Here is a 15266-nt window from a genome sequence, read left to right on the forward strand (position 1 = left end):
AAAAAAGGTGCAACTTTGACTTCCAAGCGAAGAGGCTGATGCCAAACAATCTCTTAACATTGTTCAATTACAAAAAGAAATATGACAGACTAGAAACATGATCTCGTTTGAGATGAACAAAAATGATCATGACCCATGCATACATGTCATATGTGATTAGTGTTTGGGACATTTGATCTGATCAGACATCACAGGACAACCAATTGGTCCAAGTCTGATAATGAACGGAGATCTCATCAGACAAGACTGAGAGATACAAAACTCAATGTCTTAAAGACATCAAATGAAGTGTTTCATAATGCTTGATCAAGGGTCTAGACTTATTATTAGAATGGGATTAAAGGGCAATAGGCTGTGTGTTGTCCGATAATATCCATGAACCAAATCATCTTAAACATATATGCCAATGCGTGCACCCCTACAATATTTGTCTTCATTGGCAAAAACGATGTCCATCACAATTTTTTTTCCCGAAAGGAACCATGAGATATTGAATGATTTCAATGAAAGAAGTTAATATTAATTGACAAAAAATGTTGATTTAAATCTTCCAAACTCGACCTTTCTTAGTAAGTTTAAGGGCTGCACATGATTCGGTCCGGTTTGGTTTAAGGGTGTTTCTTGAACTGAACCGATCCCATCGGTTTGGATTTTTTCCTAACCGTAACCGAACTGATAGGTAGTCTAACCGAACCGGACCAAACCGATTTTGACCGGTTCGGTTCACGGTTTATCCGTATTTGACCTTGAAGTCTAATCTCATCAGTGGATAAACTTGAAAAACATGGGTAAAAAACTCATTAAATCACCTCATTAAAAATCTAGGTTTTCTGAAATCTAGGTTAAAAAATTAAAAATCAGCTGAAGCATCTCAGTAGCCTTTTCTAATTAGTTCTCCAAACCCTAGAAATTGATGTAAGAAATCTAGGGTTTGAAGAAGCAATCTAGGTTAAAAAAAAAATACAAACACCCAAATAAAGCCATCAATGAAAATAAAAGGAGTCGAAGGAGACTCTTTTCCTACACCATAAAACCTAGGGTTTGAAGAAGCAATCTAGGGTTTGAAGAAGCAATCTAGGTTTAAAAAAAATACAAACACCCAAATAAAGCCATCAGTGAAAATAAAAGGAATTGAAGGAGAAGTCGAAGGAGACTCTTTTCCTACACCATAAAACCTAGGGTTTGAAGAAGCAATCTAGGTTAAAAAAAAATACAAACACCCAAATAAAGCCATCAGTGAAAATAAAAGGAGTCGAAGGAGAGAGGAGAGAGGAGAAGTCGAAGTCAACTCTTTTCCAATACCATAAAACCTAGGGTTTGTAGAAGCAATCTAGGTTAACACTTTTCCTACACCATAAAACCAGAAGAATATGAGTCGAATGAGAGAGGAGAAGTCGAAGTCAACTCTTTTTCCGACCCTAATCAGTGAAAATAAAAGAAGCAGTGAAACCCTAGTTTGACAAAGAAGAAGAAAAAGAGAGTTGAAGAAAGAAGGTACGAACCTAGTCGGATATATCCGTTGGCGGATCGTCGGCTTGCCCTGCAGATGGTTGGAAAATGAAGGCTTGAACTCTTGAAGGTCGGCGGAGAGAAGGAGAGTGCGTTGAAAGAGAGCTAGGGTACGTTTCAACTTTCAACCAAGACGCAATCTTGGTAACTTTTTCTTATTTTTCTTCCACCTTGGGCCGACTTTCATGGACCAGTAAGAAACGAGCTTATACCTCAAGCGTGGTTTTGGACCTTTGGTAACAATTGCCGGTTCGGTTCGGTTTTTTCGGATTAATTCTCTAAACCGTAAACCCAACCGATGTGATCGGTTTTGTGAATCTGGTAACCGTAACCGAACCGATAGGCATAAAAACAGAACCAAACCGAACCGAAATGCCCGGTTTGGTTTATCGGTTCGAGCGGTTTTTTGTGCAACCCTGTAAGTTTTAGAAACGACTTTTAGTTGTCAGAGAGACATGTAGCCTGTACCAAATGAGCTATAGGCTCAACCCTTAGGCCTCAAAAACTGATTATTGGACTCAAAATTATGTCTAGCCTCTCTATTTGTTTTTATTATGAGAATTGATTGTGAGTCTAGAACTAATTATTGAACTCGGTAAAATTCAGATCAATAATAAGCTTTTTTTTACTTACAAAAATACAACCTAGCAAGTACTAAACATATTTTTGAGTCCAATAATTAGGCCCTGACGTTTCAGATTGTGACAACTGATGGTGAGGGGCGTATCACCATCGATTTGTCACAATCTGAAACGAACGGGGCCTTAGATTACACGGGGCCTTAGATTACGGCGACAGATTGCTAGTCAAAAACTTATTATGGTACTCAAAATTAGGTTCAATAATATGTTTAGGCCTGACAATTGGTTGTTTGATTATGATTCCGGTATTAGGTTTTGGCCTCACAATCTAAAAGTCATGGACTCACACTCAATTCTAAAAATCCAAACAAACGGGCCTTAAAGACTCTCTCTTTTCTTAATAGCGGTAAGTATCTAAGCCATTGACTAGAGTCTTGGAATGATCAAGTTGTGTGATATTTAAGCATATCGTCTACGTCATAGGGCCTACATGAATGAGGTGTCTTGAATTATTGATCATGCTATTGTCGTATGGGTCCCATTAGGGCATCTAATACACATCTCATATTAGGCCTTCTCGTAATATCATTTCCCTTCCACGCTTTTACAAGGCCAAATTTCCGGATTCCTAACAAACATTCTAGAAGCATCTAATCATCATCGACAAAACTGCCACGCAAGCATTAACAATGTATTTAGGGTTTTTAGGGTTTTATCTCCTCTTCGCCTCTTCACAATCTGGTTTGGATAATCTCCTTTTTCTCTTCCATCAATCTCTATTTCAGGTTGATTTCATTAGTCTGCTCCACATTATTCCCTATTTTCTTTCTAGTTTTACGAAATTCAGACATTTTTTCTCGTTTATTCTGATTTTTCTCTAGTTTTTTTTCTTGCAGAAATCCATGGCAACTGTGCAGTTTGCTGGTTCTTCCTTTACGAGCAGGAGCTTGCCTTCATTTGAAGGGCTCCGTTCATCAACGGTTAGGGTTTCATTTGTGGGCCCTTGTTTTGGGCTCAACCAGAGATGCTTCCGAGGGCTCTCTGTGAAGGCTGCAACCGTTGTAGCACCCAAGGTATTATTGTTTTCCTTGTTTTTTTGCTCTTCTCCTTTACTGTTTTAGATTTGTGGAATTTTGTACTGGGGTTTTTAATCTAAAAAAACCCTAGATATACAAGTCGAAATGCTTACGGGATTTCGCAGTAGATTTGGTTGCTGGTTTGCATTATAAATGGAATTTTAAGAAGAGAAATATCTGCTGTGATTTTCTAATTTGTAATTGAAATTGGGGGATGAGGGAAATCCGTGGATGTAGTTAATAGATGAACCGGGATTACTAAGGAAAGACTGATTTGTTAATTTGTTATCATATTCTGTAATTTAGCATGATGTATGATTTTTTCTTAATTAGCTTTTCTATTGCGCGTTGGTGGTTCATGGATCAAATCTATGACCTAAAAATTAAAATTTAAGAAATAGATTGTTAGAAATGAGATTGGGGTTAGAGAGAAAGAAGACGAGGAGTAGAGATATGGAGAGTCTATACTAGGGAAACAATGTACAATGACTACAATACCCCTAACTACTACAAGTAATGTCTAAACTACTCTAATACATTATTCAACATTGATAAACTGGATAAAGCTTTGACCTAAATGTTGTAGTTCATTGCATTCTTATTAGTGTGGCATTAGGAAAGAACCCTGAAGGGCATGCTTTGATACTGCTGCATTGCAAACAGACTCACAATGAAATCAGAAAGAAGTGGAGTATTTGAATTTGAGACAATTGATGTAGCCGTTTAGCATTGTAATTGTGTCACTTCTTCGTTAACTTCTTCTTGTTGCGGGTTTGCTAAAGTAAAACCAGTAAATCATGTTTTTGAAAGCATTTTAGATACTGTTAATATGTCATTGTTGTATAGATTAATAGTAATTCCACATAATATAAATAGATTGCATTCCTTTGGTTTCAATTTTCATATCCCAATTTGTTCTTTCAGTAAATATACTGGATAAAGCTTTTGACCTAAATGTTGTAGGTCATTGCATTCTTATTAGTACGGCATTAGTAAAGAAGCATGAAGGGCATGTTTTGATACTGGTTCATTGCAAACAGATTCACAATGAAATCAGAAAGCAGTGGAGCATTTAGACTTTAAGTAATTGATAACTGCAATTGGAATGGTAGACTATGAAATCACCAAAAAATTGCCAGTGAAGATGAAACTCCAATATCCCAATACCTTATTGTTTAATATCCTATGTTCCTGACAAACTTCCTCTCAGCACTATTGTTGTATGGGCACTTCTAGTTGGGAAAGTAACAGATTTGAGTTCAACGGTTTTTGGATTTGTTTTCCTTGGGGCTCCACTAACTTAAACTTACACCCACCATTGGTTTTGAGTTCCTTCCTAGTTTGAAGCTTTCTTTATAGAAAAAGGGATTTGCTAGGGTCCATCGCAAAAGGCATTTCGCAGCTCGTCCGTTGCATGTCAGACCAGCCACCTCTTGAATGGTGACAAAAGCTGTTGTTTCCATTCACGAGGTGGCTGGTCCCACATGAGACAGACCAGGCGCGAAATGGCTTTTGCGATGGACACTAGCAATTCCCATAGAAAAATATCGATAAACTTACATTACCTAAGCTCCATTATGTAACTTGCTATATAATGAAATGTGTACAGTGTTTACCTCCAATGGCTTAGGGCTTGCTAGTGTATTCTGAAATGTGTACCTGGACCCATACAAAGTAATATCTGCGCTGGTATTCATGCACAAGTCATGTATTTATCCATGGGCATACCTGAGTCAAAGTGGTGTTTCTGGAATGTTTTAGACAGGGATTACGATGAGTTTGTGTATTTTGATGTTTAGAATTCACGGGTGTATATTATTCATGGGATTTGTAGTTGTTATCTTTCATTACATTTGTTTTTCATCCTCATGCATGTGATTTGCTCCCAGGGGAACTGTAATTTGAGAACTGCAAACTATGTTCTTTTTCATTTCATTGCCACATTGTGCTGATTCATTGTCATATCTTGCAGTACACTACCATAAAACCATTGGGTGATAGGGTGCTTGTAAAAATCAAGACTGTGGAGGAGAAAACGACTGGTGGTATTTTGCTTCCAACAACTGCACAGTCCAAACCCCAAGGAGGTGAGGTTGTTGCTGTTGGGGAGGGTAGGACTATGGGCAAGACCAAGGTGGATATCTGCGTCCAGGTGAATACCTGACTCCAAACTGTTTCCATAATACATATGTTTAATACATCGGTAGGAGATGCTGCAGTCATGAACTGGTGCTGGGTGCTGTTTAAATTCCAGTGATAAAAGTGAATACATTAAGCAGAGCTTCTGATCTCTAATATATGTACCTTAAATTGTTGTCTCTTCCTTTCTTTCTCCTTGTTTTTGTGGATGACATGAATGTTATATATTCTTTCATACCCTTTCATTTTATATGTTCTGCTGGAGTACATCTTGTTGATCCTGTTCTATTTGTCTGCTCATAGACTGGTGCACAGGTCGTTTACTCCAAATATGCAGGCACAGAAGTGGAGTTCAATGGATCTAACCATCTTCTGTTGAAGGAGGATGACATAGTGGGTATTCTTGAGACGGATGATGTCAAAGATCTCAAGCCTCTTAATGATCGTGTTTTGATCAAGGTTTGTTTCCTTCCTGTAATCCTGATCTCAGTTATCTTCTTTAAAAGATAATATTTCAAATCTTTAAGGAAACTCTCCTCCTGCAAATGATAGGAAAAGGTCAAGTGTGGGGCTTGGTAAACAAAAACACTGGTTCTTTCGTAGTATCAGTGTTTAAAAATGCGGATTTGACGCGGAACACGACCAAGAAAAATCATTGTCGACTCGGCACGGATGCGGCCAAGAACGCGGTTGACACGGTCATAACTCGGGAGAGTTGAAGGAGTTTTTACTGACTTTGTAGGGCAAAACACAGAATGCGGATGTGGTGCAATGCGGAACGCGGCCAAAGTAAAAGGGAGTCGACTCGAGGGAGTTCTGAGTCCAGTCAACGAGTTTTTAAACATTGCGTAGTATTACTAATGTATTAAAAGCCCATTATATCGCAATTCTAAGTACATATGACAGGGTAAGACATGCTGAGGAATTACTCTCAGGGATTTGTAACAAAGAAATGTGGAGGTAGAGGATTCTCTAATTGCTCTGCCTACTGGTCAGGCATAACAAGTTATGTATGCATTAAGTACCACATTGTTACCATACCACTTGATAGGGATATCTTACGAGAGACCTTGTAGCAAAGCTTACAATGTTAAAAAGGCAGGTGGGTATGTAGTATACTTCTATGGTAGGATACTACTATAGAAGTAGCATTACTGCATCTTGCTCTCGCATCCCCCACTATGGAGACCTGTGTTCCTGACTTCTTGGTAACATTGGTTCCTGTTCAAAAGCTTGATTCTCATGGAATAATTGTGGGGAACAAAATTACTTATGGTATGTTCTAGTGGGGAAATACGAGGGGGGAAACCATTGTTGGGTAAACTATTTCAGAGCAATATGTTCACCCACCATTGGTTTATCCTTGAATTAATTTTCATTGTTCCAATACGCGGGGCAAAATTTAAGGGGGATATTCGGTCTTTTTTTATGTTCCAGTGACCACATGTCGTAGGGGTTAAGGGTTAAGTGTATAACTTTTCTTTTCTTTTTTTTTTGAAAATTTATATTAATTACTTTTTTGAAAAAGCCATTTTACACCACAAATAGATCAGAGGGCTACGATCATCTTCTTGCAAAGGTTTTTTTTTTTTTTTTTACTAACGGCCGGGACCTCTAAATGAATGGTTTGAATTATTGGAATAAGTGGGATCCATTGCATGATCCATTTCATTGTAATATTTAGGGCTGTTTGTGTTTTATTTTTTGTTTCTCTCTGTTTGCTTTTATCTTCCATCAGAAAGGCTGTTGCAGAAATAACTTACTTTCCTATAGCAGCATTGTAGCTGTTTGGCTCAATGGTTTGTGTGGTTTTTATTAACATTAGAGGGACTTGATGAAGAATACTTTCAGTCATATTGTTTGTTTCATTCTATTATTGGTAATATAACTGTGCATGTTCTATTTTTCAGGTTGCTGAAGCTGAACAGAAAACTGCTGGTGGCTTGCTGTTAACAGAGGCATCAAAGGAAAAACCTTCTATTGGGACGGTGTGATCACTTTCTTTTGCAAATGATATTATATTCTCTATATCTCCCTTTGAGTGTCAAGTTTTTGATTGCTATTCATTTTCTAATATCGAGGGTTTGGGTCGCAAAAATATGCCACCCGATCTGAATGGGATAAAAGAATCTTGTGCTTTTTGGAGTTTAGTCAGTCAATTTAATGAGGGATTGCTATTTCGGGAAACATCTATTCTTGGCATGCCTATTCTGTTAGATATTTGAAATCCTGAATATAGATAACTAAGTTCTTAAAGTTGGCATTACTTTTGGCCTGACATGTACTATTGAATATACTGTAATCAAGCTCTGCATATGATTGTGGTGTCTACCTAGTAAGGCGCTTACATTTTCCTTAATTGACCAAAAAATATCTTTTTAGAATCTTGAAAATGTGCTAAAATCTCTTTACCACACAAATTTAATCCAGTGGCAGCTTTGGAATTTGGGTTATAAATCATTATTCTATACTTTTCACCAAATTTTAGTGAGTTATAACATTCCATGTGCTTTGATGTTGTAAAGTATATTTGACCAACCAGACATTAGAATATTTTTATAGGTTAGGAACTTTACACATTGTACAAAAGGCAAAATAGTGCGATGGGCCACTCCAATCACAGCCCATAGGCAGGCCCACTCTTCTCTCGCGACCTTATTATTTCCACTTTGATCTGAGGGGTTTTTGTACTCTTCAAAATTCTATATATGTACATCATCTATGGATGGGTACACCTTGCTCCCTCTGGACACCTTGCCCCCTCTACCCATCTGTAAGTTTATTTTCAATTAATAGTCACCTTCATCAAAAAAGGTGTCGGAGGGGCAGAGTAGGAAGGAGAGAATTGAATGGAAAGTAATACCTATTTAGAATTGGTTTCCTGAAAACTAGTTGAAAAAATACCTATTTAGAATTGAATTGGCACCCCTAAAAACTAGTTGAAAAAATACCTATTTAGAATTGGTTCCCTAAAAAATCAATAGGAAATTTTCATGCTCCATTCACTCGCACTCTCTAAAGTCTGTCTTTCTCTAGTCCATCCCTCACAATTGGCCCCATAAATATTGCGTGGAATATTTTATCATGGTGGCCAAACATGGCCTAAGTAAAAAAAAGGAAAATAGTTGTAAAACACACATTAGAAGCAACTTGCTCTTAGTTACTACTCTCCCTCTCCGGTCCATCGCTCACAACTTGCTCTTTAATAAAGGCAAACACATCCAAAACGAGATTTCGTTTCTTGAGGCCAAGCATCCCCTACTGGGATCATCCACTGCAACGCACCTGCCATCCTAGACACAGGGATTTTAGCTCACTACTTTGTCTCCTTGTACATGTGTCACAAAATAGGATTTCATCTTTATTTTGCAAATGAAATTCCATTCGCTGGCAGCCCCCATTAATAAATTTAGAACTAATTTGAGGTCTGTTTTGAGTATATCTTCGATGAATTTGTGGAGTTCATGAAGGGATTTTTATTTCTGGCCTACCGGTATTCAGCAGTTTGAAACTAAGGCCCTGTTTGATTTTTTCTTTTTAATGGTATGGGGAACTTCTCTGAAAGGTGATCTTAGGATGGGCTCTAAGGATGGAAATCTATCTTTGCTTCTGAAAATGATAAACAAACTCTCTCTGGTTTGTCTACTATGGGAGTCCACTAATCCACTGTGTAGTGGTTTAATGAGGTTAATCCATTGTGTAGTACATGCTGGAATGCTGCAAATATATGAAGCTATCCTTTTCTGAAAATGATGTTGGAATGCCGCATGATAAACTTTTGTATATACGGTTGTGGGTTTTAGAATCTATAGAAGTAATTTTTTTATAGGTAAGCTGAGATTGAACCTCAGACCTTGAGGTTGAAAACCATAGCCTTGACCAATTGAGCTAGAGCCACAACCTATCTATAGAAGTAATTGTAGTGGGAGGAATTTATTAAGTTGGAATACTTTTGTATTGCAGGTGGTTGCTGTTGGACCAGGTCCTTTAGATGAAGAGGGCAACAGGAAGGCACTCAGTGTTGCCACGGGTAACACCGTTTTGTACTCCAAATATGCGGGCAATGACTTCAAAGGCAGTGATGGCTCTGCTTACATAGCTTTGAGGGCGTCAGATGTGATGGCTGTTCTCTCCTAGTGCTCCAGTTTTGGCATGTTTCCAATATGTGGCATCATAGAATCTTCCCCTAGAGTTGTCATAGTAACACAGAGGGATGTGTTTATTAGTCAGAAAGTAGTGTAATGACAATGCCATTGATGATAATAACTGTTGATATGGCTTCTTTAGTAAAAAATTGGATTTCTTTTGTTGGTTCTCAATCTCTTTTTAAACTCGTTGGACAAATTTTATGAGCCACACTCCAGTGTTTGGACAACCCAATTCCAAGCTTCCAACTCAGAGAAGTTGTCGAATCATTAACTTTGTGTATACAGTGAAGTTTGGGGCGAACCACTGTGTGGCAAGCCAACTAGTAGCCCACATGGCATTTGCATTGGCCAAATACAAACAACTTGAGCTTAGTCCAATGGCCCAACTTTGGTTTTGATCCGACCAACTAATACCATATTGTCTAGTCTCTGACTAATATTTGTGTGTGTACGCCTGTGTGTGTGTGTGGGCGTGCACATGTGTGCTGAGAGAGGAAGCCAACATTTTCAAACGAACTTCTGAGTCTCTGACCAATATGAGCGCCCAATGCATCTGCTTCAGGTGGATAGAGTGCAAGACCAGCATTGATATACCACCCTCCTCCGTATATCCAATAGCCCTTGCCGAGCTTCTAAATCCAACCATTAAATCTCCATCTTGACTAAAGCGAATCTTCACTGATCGAGTGAGGCAGTTGAATTATCATAATAGAGGACCTGCCACTACATTCCTGCTATCAGACGCACTGCATGCTTGATTCTGTATGGGAATGTTCAACAGATAGCCATCCAAACTCAGCTGCTAAACTTCTCCACGTGTGACAAGATCTTGGATGTTCTGGACACATAACACGAATTTCCTATGACCCAAAAATGTGTACATAGAATGTGATCATTAGATTAGAAAATGAAGCTAAAAGAGAATTACTGAGAATATCATTTTCATGATCTACATAAACCAGTTTCCAATCAGTTCTCTTCAATCCCAAACATATACACGAGATCATGCCTGATGTCATTGTGTGAGCTCTATGTTGGCAATCATTGATCTTAGATCGATGGTCTAGATTGAAGACTGAGATTAAGAGTAAAATTGGTGGAATTACCTATTGACGAAAGTGAACAGTAAAGGGTATAAGAGTAATCAATGCATCTTATGCTATTGGGACATGGATGGTTAGTGTAGCCCAATTCAACTACATCTAAGTCTAGATAGTATAGCTGGTCAAACAAATTAAGCGATTAGAGTTTTATTATGCGTGAAATTCTACGAGGTTGGTCTATGCTGCCATCTAACCTAACCAAAGAAGATCTTCCCAAACAAAGATCATGCAGACTGAGAGGCTAAAGAGGCAGTAGAAGCCATTCAAAATAAATAAAAACAAAATAAAACGCTACAGAGGCGGTAGAAGATCCAGCCCAATCAATCATCACGATGGTCGATCGAGATAAATGTTTAATCTTTCTTTGTGTTATAGTTTATTTGCATGATTAAGATCTGTTTAGATTAATAGATCTGTAATATTATTTTGATTAGATCTATTGTATTTGTTATCATGGCATATTGAATGCCCTGATCCTAATTTTAGGCATCTTACCTCAGTAACTATGTACATCTATAAATCTTCCTATGTAAATTGTACTGAATCCCTTCCCTCTCTGCAGGCATAGCTGTATCTTATGTACCGGGACATCTTGTCCCCAATTTACATTCACTGTCAATTTTAAAAAAAAATCTATAGATCTTCCTATGGTGTGATACATTTCTTAGTTGGAAGGTCCTTCAAGGGTTAAAGCTCGCTTACCTACCAAAAAGGAAGAAAAATTAAGTCATTTGTTTCCCTATCTCTGCTAAAAGACTGAATACTTGAGAAGTTTCATCGCTAGTCTATAATAAAATGCACGGATACACTTTAAATTTCCTTAATGGTTCGTTCCACAAGCAGAAAGTCTGTCGGGATAAAGTATTATAAAAGTTTTCTATCCAATCTGTCTTTGTTAACTCTTTAATTTGTTTCAGTTGTTCCATGTAATGGCATAGTGTAGTCAATGACCCATCTTTGTCATGCCAAAGTGTTATCTTGTTAATAAGGAATTTGGGAGATTTCGGATTATACCTTTCTTATGATGAATATGATAATATGGCAGATGTATAAGCAATGCAATAAAATGTGATTTGTAGAACTAAAACAATAGCGAAACAAAAGTTAGTGGAACTTATCGGTGAGTCGAGGCACTAATCTAAATTCGTTGTCCTTGAGACAAGTATCGCCCCCACATACGACGAATCGTGGTACCGATTGGGTGTTTTGGCGTATGTCTCCAGGATACAACAACTCCACTCTAGGAGGTGTGCACTCACGTTACCTAGATGCCTTGCGAACACGCGTATGTAGCCTTGATCAGAGATGAAAAATTAATAGAAAATTGTTCAAGAAGCGCAGAAGCAGAAGAGAGGAAGAAAAATTGCAGAGAAGAACTTTTTTCCTTGTTTATCCCTCTTTCCAAAGGACGATTTTATAAACTTCCAAAAGACTCGTCCATAATTCCTTAATTAAGGGACACGTTTTTAAGATGTTTCCCAACGGGTAGAAATTAACGCGAAATTAACATGATTACACTGTATCTCAAACGGTTAGAAGTCAGGATAAAATGGTAAAATAATTAACAAATATGAAGAAAGAAATAAAAGAAAAGTAAAAAGGTTTTAGACCAACGCGCGCTCCAGGGCCGGCCGGGTGGCGCGCGCGTGTGGTATGGTCTATCCCACCGGGCCACCCGTCGGCTCATGTGCGAGGAACCCCCTTTTTCTTCTTTCTCATTCACAAGACAAAGAGAGTGAAAGAATATATATGACTACTCTCTTCCCCATAAACTTCCCATCTTGGACTAAAAGTTTTCACAAGACTTTAGTCCTTTTGGAGGGAAGTTCAAATTTTGGTAGAGACATTCAAAATCATAAAATAGGTCCTAAAGGACAAACCACAAAAGACAAATAGAATCCCCTTTTTGTAATTTTGAATTACAAAGACTTTCTCCTTTTTCACAAGGAAAGTCAACACAAAGTTGCTAGGAGTTGGCTCATTGCTTGCACCGGTATATCTTCACATTAAAGCACATTAAAAGAGAATTTTAATTTTGTCATGGGAAGTTGCTCAATATATGTTTAAAATTTTCAGGGTTTTGTAGGGTTTATAGTACAATAATTTCCATTCACCATTGAATGTCATTTATGGCAAAAGGTGGAGAGCATTATTTATACCATTTAAAGGGGCAAAGGAAGTATCTTTTGTTAGCTTCTTTACTTCTTCAAATATAAAGCTTCTATCTTCATCTCTTTAGAACACCGCCAACAAGAGTTAAAAGTTTGTGGTGGACATCCATCTAACCTAGCAACAATAGAGAAAACTAAATGTTGATGGGTGTCCTTAATACCTAGAATAATTTTTAGGGCGATGATATTCCCCCGCCCCCAACCTTGCATTACGCATTCGCTCCCCTTATAAGGTGATTTGACGTCAAAAGGCGTTAAAGTTGCACACTGTTCACGTCATATAACCTTATAAGGGGAGAGCATGTGTAATGCAGGGGGGTGAAAATATCATCTCCCTAATTTTTAAGCTATACCGTTTTAGAAGTCTTTGTTTCAAAATTCGGATGCGGTTTAAAACGCATCCAAAGCAAATCCTAGTCAACTAAGCAGGACACAATTGAGTACTATGGTCGAGTACTCAGCTGGCACGATTATAACTCAGTCAAATAGATTTTGATCGACTTTGTAGGAAAAATGCGGACTTGAGAAGTCGGCCAAGGTAAAAAGGAGTCTACCCGGGCGAGTTGAAGATGACGCGGGAGAGTTTTGAAAGTATGGTTAGAACATTTCTTATCCATATTTAATCTCTCTCAAATCATCCTTCCATTGCATGTTATGGGTTAATTACTCTATTTAGCTTGCTAATTTAGCTTTATTATATATAGCAAGGGATTTGCTAAGAACCATCACAGAAGGCATTTCACGGACCGGCTGTTGCATGAGAGAGCAGCCACCCCATATGAATCAAATGAATAAGACAAAATCTGTTGAGAAGTTCTATTAAAAAAAGTATGCTGGGTAAATATGAGACATATACATTGATGGGTCTATCCACCAATGAGATGGACACCCAACCCTAGTAAAATTGAGGGTCCTTGATTGAGAAAGATGTTATTAAGATTTAAGGGAGAGAAGCTGTGGGTTCCCTCACTCTAATTATAGGGGACTTTCATTTTATCCAGGTAAGAGATGTTGAATATAATGAGACCGTCTCTTCTACTAAGGCATACATGTTCTAGACTAAAGAATGTGAGCTAATCTTCAAAACCCTCAATTGGTTTTGCAAATCTAGAGGTCCAACTAATGGTCACATACATAAGAAGGAGAGATTTACAAAACTTCTTTGAAAAGTTGGAGAATTCTTGAAAAAATAAATCAGGAACCATTAGGCTCTGAATTAAACTTTAAAAATTCCTGATAATTTAAAAAGTTGTCGCATTTTTTTTTAATTAAATGTGAATTCTATGAACTACAAAAAAAAATCATGAATTAAATGCTAATTTCACAAATAATTCTTCGATTTCTCATATATTATTCTTATATCTCATGAAAGTTTCGAAAACTTATAAAAGAAAACTATTACACTAATGAAAATTGAACCAACTTCCTAATCTAGCAAACACTAGCTGGTACCATCCTTCCATGTTTTTTTGTTATGCCTTTTTTATGCTAATTAATAATTTTTTCCTACAACGATTACCGCCCAACGGTAGTATTTCGTTAACACGATGCCTTAGGTCAAACAGCCAAGAAGCAATAAAAACGCACTTGATAACATAAGGTCATGTCTCCTCGCGTGGCAACGAGACATAATGAGAAGAAGGACAATACAACAGTGGCGTCAGAACTCAGCCACCACAGAGTCTTGGGTTGCAACTTGGGTCGGGTATGTGCACATTTTACACACAAATTGTTGAGCTATCTCAAGGAGTCATTTTTGTGCACATTTTACACACAAATTGCTGTGCTATTTCAACTTGTTGAGCTGAAAAATAGCATCCAAAGAGAAGTCGATAAAAATCATAAGATGTCAAATCTCACATTACGTTACATGATCCTACTGGATAGCCTCATCTAGAGGAAATGGTGAAAACCCTTTTGCGTAAAATAGTATAACCACCCAACTCCGGAAGAGAGTTAAGGGCATAGAGGGAAAATGAAAGGAATTGTTTGGAAACTAGGGGCCGTTTGGATAGGCGGATTTTAGAATCGAAGTTTTTAGTTTGAAAACAATGTAAAAGAAGGTTCATGATCAAGTTGATGTATGCTATCCTCACAGCGTTTCTTGGATTTTAAGTGAGAAATTCAGATTTTAAAAATCTCTCATGCATCCTGAGATTTCTAAAACCTAGAAATATGGGAGGATCTAAAACCTAGAAATATGGGAGGATCTGCTACCCTCTCTTGCTGACGAAAAGAAGGGCGAGAAGTCAAAAACGACGACCGGTCCGCTTCTTCTCTTATCTCTTACCTACAATTTTGAAGAAATCCCGAAGTCTAAAATCCACGTATCCAAACGACGCCCAGGCTATGTTTGGTTGCAAAGGAGTGACTCAGAGACGAGTGGAATAAGAAGTCAAGCGGGAGGAGACAAGCATAGAAGATGTCTAGATTTACCACTTGGAAAATATTGGACTTGTGGCAAGTAGTGTTTGGTTGCCCGGCAGTTCTGTCGGAGAGTAGTGGAAAAAGTAGGGGTGTCATTATCAATATAGAAAGT

The 15266-nt window shown here is 37.9% G+C and overlaps 1 protein-coding gene across 2 annotated transcripts; it reads left to right on the forward strand.

Moving 5' to 3' along the window:
* The first annotated feature begins 2716 nt into the window (after nucleotides 1-2716).
* On the forward strand, nucleotides 2717-9624 carry LOC143881618 (20 kDa chaperonin, chloroplastic-like). 2 transcript variants are annotated; one of them, XM_077384814.1, is made up of 6 exons: nucleotides 2717-2875; nucleotides 2987-3163; nucleotides 5139-5318; nucleotides 5609-5764; nucleotides 7216-7293; nucleotides 9269-9624. In XM_077384814.1, the coding sequence occupies exons 1-6, from the start codon at nucleotides 2780-2782 to the stop codon at nucleotides 9440-9442; spliced, it is 861 nt and encodes a 286-aa protein (XP_077240929.1). In that variant the 5' UTR covers nucleotides 2717-2779; the 3' UTR covers nucleotides 9443-9624. The 2 variants fall into 2 exon arrangements, with proteins under 2 accessions (XP_077240929.1, XP_077240928.1); XM_077384813.1 differs by having other exon boundaries at nucleotides 2729-2875; nucleotides 2972-3163.
* Nucleotides 9625-15266: the final 5642 nt, after the last annotated feature.

Source organism: Tasmannia lanceolata, unplaced genomic scaffold (genome assembly GCF_043159265.1).
Source record: "Tasmannia lanceolata isolate RefF3 unplaced genomic scaffold, GAP_Taslan_0.1 ptg000007l, whole genome shotgun sequence".
NCBI classification, from domain to species: domain Eukaryota; kingdom Viridiplantae; phylum Streptophyta; class Magnoliopsida; order Canellales; family Winteraceae; genus Tasmannia; species Tasmannia lanceolata.